The sequence below is a fragment of the Mixophyes fleayi genome, chromosome 2, assembly GCF_038048845.1.
Source record: "Mixophyes fleayi isolate aMixFle1 chromosome 2, aMixFle1.hap1, whole genome shotgun sequence".
NCBI classification, from domain to species: Eukaryota; Metazoa; Chordata; class Amphibia; order Anura; family Limnodynastidae; genus Mixophyes; species Mixophyes fleayi.
The window spans coordinates 191,662,442-191,669,316 of NC_134403.1; the positions used below are offsets into that span (position 1 = coordinate 191,662,442).

A 6,875-nucleotide genomic window follows, 5' to 3' on the forward strand; every position below is an offset into this window, starting at 1 on the left:
CCGTTTTCAAACTACTCGGGTGGATTCTTTGTCTGTGTTTAACAGACCACCTAACTGCTGCTATAGAGGAGTCATCCTGCTGATCTTCTTTGACTTGGCTTGAACTCAACTTCTGAAGATCACTGAGCTCCATTTGACTCAGCCAGCAATATTGTCTTGGTAGTGCATCTGTCGTTGCCCCTAGAGCTGTTAAGCATTCTTTGACTGGAGGCACGACCACACGTCCCTCGTGACACATCCCCTTCACCTCTGGAGCTGGCAACTCTATCCATTCTTCTTCCTGAGATTCCACAAACCTTCCCGGTAATCTTGACAAAGCATCGGCATCTACATTTCTTCTCCCAGGCCTGTACTTTATTGTGAAATTGTAAATGGCCAGCGCCGCCAACCATCTGTGCCCAGTTGCATCTAGCTTTGCTGTGGTCTGCACATATGTGAGGGGATTGTTGTCTGTATGCACTTCGAATGGTACTCCATACAAGTAGTCGTGAAGTTTGTCAACAACTGCCCACTTAAGGGCCAGGAACTCCAACTTATGCACCGGGTAGTTCCGTTCACTGGGTGAGAGACCTCGACTGATGTAATAGACTGGTCTTAACCTTCCTTCTTGCACTTGGTATAGCACTCCCCCAAGTCCCTCAAAGGAGGCATCTACATGCAGAATGTATGGTAACTCTGGATCGGCATATGCCAGAACAGGCGCTTGAATCAGGCAGGTTTTCAATCCTTCAAAAGCTTGTTCGCAAGCCTCACTCCACCTTTCCCCGAACGCATCATTTACCCGGAACAATGGTTTCTCTTTCCGATGGGAACCTCTTGGAGCAGGATAACCTCGAGTTAGATCTGTAAGAGGCTTGACAAGTTTACTGTAGTTTGGGACAAACCTTCTGTAATAGCCACAGAACCCCAAAAAAGACCTTAATTCCTTCAGTATTGTTGGTCGAGGCCATTCTTTCACCGCTTCTATCTTCGCTGAATCTGTAGAAATTCCTTCCCGATCCACAACATATCCCACATACTTGACCTGGGTTTTACAGAAGCTACACTTGTCAAGGGACAACTTCAACCCTTTCTTTATTAAGCGATCCAATACCTTGAGGAGTCTTTCGTTGTGCTCATTCAATGTTTGGCCAAATACTATCAAATCATCCAAGTATACCAGCACTTCCCTGAAATTCATGTCACCCACAACATCATCCATGCATCGTTGGAAAGTGGCTGGAGCCCCTGATAATCCTTGTGGCAATCTTTTGAACTGAAAGAATCCAACCGGGCAGATGAAGGCGGTTTTCTCAGCATCCTTCTGACTCATCAATATCTGATAGTACCCGCTGCGTAGATCTAGCACAGAAAACCACTTGCTTCCCTGAAGACAATCAAGGGCTTCGTCTATCCTAGGGACAGTGTACTGATCAGGAATCGTGCGCTTGTTTAATGTCCGGTAGTCCACGCACATCCGTATTTTTCCCGTCTTCTTTCTAGCCACCACAATAGGAGAAGCATAGGGACTCTCAGATCTCTCAATCACATCATTCTCTAGCATCTCCCTTAAATGTTCCCGAATATCATCCAAATCAGCAGGGGCTAGGCGTCTTGACCGTTCTCGGAAAGGTCTGTCGTCCGTTAGCCTTATGTGGTGCTCCACTTCTGTCGCTAGACCTAAATCCCAGTCCCCCGAAGAGAAGGCAGCCTCTCTTTGTAGCATTTGCATAACTAGCCAGTGTCGGTCTTCTTGACTAGCATCACTACCATTAAAGCATTGATCAAAACTTCCTATTTGTAATGTGGTTTCTTTCTGAGATTTTTTTTCCTCTTTCTTCTTATAAGCAGCAAGGCACATAGGATGAATCTTAAGTGTTTTACTATAACTTGCTCCTCCCACCTCTTGGCACCAGTTGGCCAGTATCTCGAACAAATGGGAGTTAGTTCCAATAATCACTGAGACATCTCGAGGTTCTCCTTCGGCCTCAGGACAGACAAGTGCAAGCACGTTCACCTCTTCTTCTATTCCAGCTACTTCCCGTGGGAACTTCAAAGGTACAGTGATGTACCCAAGGTAGGGATAATTCTTGTCACTCAGACCCCAGATGGTCAGTCCACACAATGGCTTTATGGGCAAGTCAGATAGATTATCTCGGTACCACTTCTCGAACACAATGGACACCTGTGAACCACTATCTAGCAAGGCCATACAAGGTCTCCCATTTAGACATGCCGGCACGTGAGGAGAGGGTCCCAGCAATCCTTTGGGCAAAAGACCCCATTCCAGGTGAGAGTTCCCCACAGTGTTAATGTCAGCTTTCTTTAGAGGGCCAGTGTGGGGGTTCCTGGTCCTCCCTTTCAGTTTTCCGAAAGCTTCCTATCCCGGTGGGATGGTGAGGGTGACCACCTTCCTCCCTTCCTCTGAGGACATTGTCTAGCGAGATGCCCAACTTCTCCACAAGTGAAACAATTGTTCTGTTTCCGAGTAGTGTTAGCTTCGAGAACTTGCCGGGGGTGGATGTTCGGGTGCAGTTGCTCGGTAGTGTGGTATTTCAGCATCTGTGCTTGAATCTGCTTCTGCATCTCCAACAACTGAGCAATCTGCTCACCTTGTTTCTCCACAATCTTCATTAACTCAGTGCTGGGAAGGTCAGCCTCGGGCTTTGACTGTACGACCTTGACTTTCTTGGTCACCCTCTCTCGGGATTTAACTATAGCTTCCTCTTGTTTAACATCTTGTATCAACTGAAGAAAAGTAGGTGATGGTTGTCCCAGTTGAGCATTTCTTATCTTCATCGCTACTGGGTCATGGGACAGAGCACCCCGTAACAACTGTTGCATACGCCTGTCGTCTACTTCTGCTAGGGGTATTCCTTTCTTTGACACAATAAGGTGGATCAGCTTGTCCAGCCGATAGATATAATTGGACAATGTCTCCCCTGACTCCTGATAGGTGTGGCGTAGCTGATAGAGCAGATCTGTTGCATCCTCTGCCATTCCATATTCCTGATCTAGAGTCGCTAAGTAGTGTCGTGCAGTGGCTTGGGGGTCACTTCTCCGTACAGCTTGGATTAGTTCTCCAGCGGGACCTCGCAGACTTTCAACGATCCGCTGTCTCTTATAGGGTTCGGAGCAATGCCATTCCTCCAGGTATTGGGAAGCCATCTCTTTCCATGCCTCGTAAGTTTCTTCCCCAGTAGGGACTGGTTTTATTCCTGAGAAGAGCCGGAGCCTTCTGTAGCCCCCTTCATGCTGTGACTTTCCTAACTGGTCTACCAGTTTCTGTACAGCAGTGAGGAACAGTTCGCTTTGATCCTCATCAGTTTTCCTAGTACTGGAGGGTGACTGAGAATTCTCTTCCCTGGCCTGAGGGAATACTTGTCGGTTAATATCTCCATCTGGAAGTTCAGCATTAAGAGGTGCTGCGACTAGCTGTTTTGGCTTTAACGGTATCACAATATGCCATTGTTGTTTTTGTGGCCCAGAAACGAGGGAGGGAAGAAAATCTTTATCCAATTCTGCTTGCGTCTCACAGAGGATCAGACTGGTCTTATGCTGATCTCTACCTTTCCATCCAAGGATTTTAGGATGTTCTACCCCATAAATCCTGTGGAGCACATGCAGGACTTCCTCATCTGTCACTCCCTGAGAGTCACCATAGATCCCTAAACATCGAGTTGGGGCCACAGTCTGTTGTTCACACCACAGAAACACTTCTTCTCTTATACTATCCATGACGTCTGTGCTGATGGGTTTCACTGAGTGTGTCTTCAGTATCTCAGCAGTGCCTCCACTGTAACACCCCCTTGTGTATTAAGCGTTGTGAGGGTATATATATATATTGAACCACGCAGATGCTTCTCACCTTGGTACTTGGTTTTCAGTGCCTCCACCCGAATCTCTGCTTTCTCTTCTGGGGGGTGTTCCAAAGATACACCAGGGGGAGATTCGGGAAACCCCCTGCCCAGTATTAACACTCTGTGACAAAATGTGTGCTGCAAAAGCCAGCCAGGCACATTTATTTAAATGGAAATCCTAAATGCAGCTTTGTAATTTTATAGAAAAATATACTTTGGTATAATTTGAAATAATAGTGCAAACAATACAATACAGTAATAAAACAGTGTGGATGAAAGTGGCGCACCACTTCTTACTATGCACACCAAGTTAACACAAAAACTCGCAATAAATCAATAACAGCATACAATATAATATAATATATAACAATATAACCATTAACTGTCACAGCTTTATACACATGAAAAAATATATCAGATATCTTACTTGCTCCTGATACTGTGAATATCTTGCAGGGTGAATTTATATATTTTCCCTTATAGCCCTACAATGTACTGCCAAACACACACAGCAGTATTCAAACACACCACACAAATAGAGCAGTGCACTGCAAGTTGGGGCCCTTCTGTATGTATGCAGCATGGCATGGAAACATCATGTGTCCAGTTTGCAGATGTTGGAGGTCTTTAAATCACTTGCAGTGAGGTACAGCAGTCACAGTATGCAGACCCTCCTCTAGCAACAACTGTAAAATCCTTTCTAATTTGTATCCTGGGACTTGTAGTTCCACAAGTGCTGATTAGACACACACTTGGTGCATATTTACCTGCCCACCCATCTATCCCTAACTCTTCAGCCCTTGTGGCCAGATATAGTCCAAACCCCACTTGAACAACAACAGATAGATAAAAATAACCAGTAACTTATCTGCACCAGTGTGTCACAGGTCTGAACTTGATTATCTCCAAAATGGCTGACTTGTAAAATGTCCTTCTTCAGAGATGCATGCAAACCTCCTCCTACAGCTTCAAACTGTGGCTTCCAGCAGGTTCTGTTCAGAACTGCACCCAGCTTTGATATCTCTGCAGACTGCTCTCTCTGCTCAGATCACTCATCCAGTGCCCTTCTCCCTAGGGTCACCTATCTGAACTGGTCACACAGCTCAGTCTCTCCCAGGATGCTCCTCTCTCCCTCTCTCTCTCCGCCCTCAGGTTTCTCAGTCTTCTTAGGCTCCGCCCCCTCTTCATAACAGCATTCTGGGAGATGTAGTTCCTTCTCCTTGACTGGTAAATAGCTATATGCATCTCTTTTCTTACTGATGCAAGTGTGATTATTAGCCCCTGGGTGCTCAAGTCCAACTGCAGCATCCCCAGGGGTTACACAGGTATACTAAATTCAAGTGAGTAATATCTGTATGACAATGATTTGTAATGTCTAGCATATGTGCTATAAACAACCCGCAGCTGTTGCCAAGGGGCAGGAAATATCACAGGAGCAGTAACCTGTGAAAATGCCCTGATAACCCCAGGTCACAATGGCTCTTTTCGGGGACTTATTGGGGAAAAAGGCAAAACCTAAGGGACACCACCTGGAGCGATTAAAGGATAAATAAAACAATGTATAATAATACCGTCATTAAACAGCAATATCAAGTCACAGTTTCATCGCCAGTTGAGTGGGGATGCCAACAGGTGCCAATGGGTTTAACTTTTCTTTGCGAGAACTGGCACCCCGCTCTCTCCACAGGGATCTCACATGTGGTGAATATGTTGCACAACAGAAACATGTCCAAGATTAAGATGCCCCTCCCAAGTTGATGGCTGGACAAGGATAACGCTCAGAATGTAGGCTATCAAGTGGCCTACAGCAACATTAAAGGAGCTGCAGGTATTTCTGACAGGAACTGGTCACTACTTGTGACAACATTCTCTAATATTCTGTACATGTCTTGTTTATGGCAAGACAGTTATGATTCCTAGTATGGACTCCAGGGAAAATGGTGAAAGTGTTTGAATAAAACAAGGTATGTTTATTTAAGCAGATACACATAGAAAACCAATTAGTGTTTCAAACATATGAAATTGCAAGGTAAGTCCATAGCAACAACAGTTCCAGGATATGAAGGGTTAACCACAGTACAAGGTAGCAGGTCAACCAGGTTTGAGCCACAGATGCAAGGAATGATTAATGGTTCAGTCTATAGCAACACAGATTCAAGGTCCAGTGGACAAGGTACTGGAGAGCAACACAGTACAAGTAAAGGCCAGATCAAGCTGCAAATCTGAATGGTGGAATACAGTAGGCACAGGTAAGTCCAAAGGAGCAGACAGCGGACACCACAAACCTGGTGCTGGGAAGTGAATTCACAGACGACTGGCAGAGTCAAATATCAGGCAAAAGGTCTGTCCAGGCAGCAATATGTGTAGTTGAGATCAAAGACAAAGGGCTAGATTTACTAAGCTGCGGGTTTGAAAAACTGGGGATGTTGCCTATAGCAACCAATCAGATTCTAGCTTTCATTTATTTAGTACTTTCTACAAAATGACAGCTAGAATTGGATTGGTTGCTATAGGCAACATCTCCACTTTTTCAAACCTGCAGCTTAGTAAATCTAGCCCAAAGGGTCAATCCAGGCAGCAATCAGGGATGGTCAGGTCACATGCAGAGATCAAACCGAAGTAACAAACTGGAGCAGGTTATTCACATGGATAGCAGACAAACAGCAGCATTTAATTGCAGCATTGAGGAACAAACGATGATCTACAAGGAACACTGACTGAGACAGAAATATAAAGCAGTGGGACAGGTGCAGGCACTAATCAGGGAAGAAGGCAAATCCTGCATATGAGGTGGAATGTTCAAAAAAGGTCCTAACAGACAGAAATCATTTCTCACAAAAAGAACATTCGAAATTTTAGACAAAATACATGAAATCACCCCAAACCATGTGTTGAAATGTCTTACGGTCTGCTGAGATCAAGGTTGAACTTTTTGACCTTAATTCCAAAAGATATGTTTGCCACAAAGAAGAGCTCATAACCTAAACATTACACCTAGTGTGAAGCATTGTGGTGGCAGCATCATGCTTTGTAGAA

General features: G+C 45.0%; 1 protein-coding gene across 1 annotated transcript; it reads right to left on the bottom strand.

Annotated features, from left to right (window-relative positions):
• Window positions 1-1,653: 1,653 nt before the first annotated feature.
• Window positions 1,654-5,160, bottom strand: LOC142139880 (paraneoplastic antigen Ma1 homolog). Its single transcript, XM_075197740.1, has 3 exons — window positions 4,267-5,160; window positions 2,605-3,977; window positions 1,654-1,659 (listed from the first exon to the last, which is right to left on the bottom strand). The coding sequence occupies exons 2-3, from the start codon at window positions 3,715-3,717 to the stop codon at window positions 1,654-1,656; spliced, it is 1,119 nt and encodes a 372-aa protein (XP_075053841.1). The 5' UTR covers window positions 3,718-3,977; window positions 4,267-5,160.
• Window positions 5,161-6,875: the final 1,715 nt, after the last annotated feature.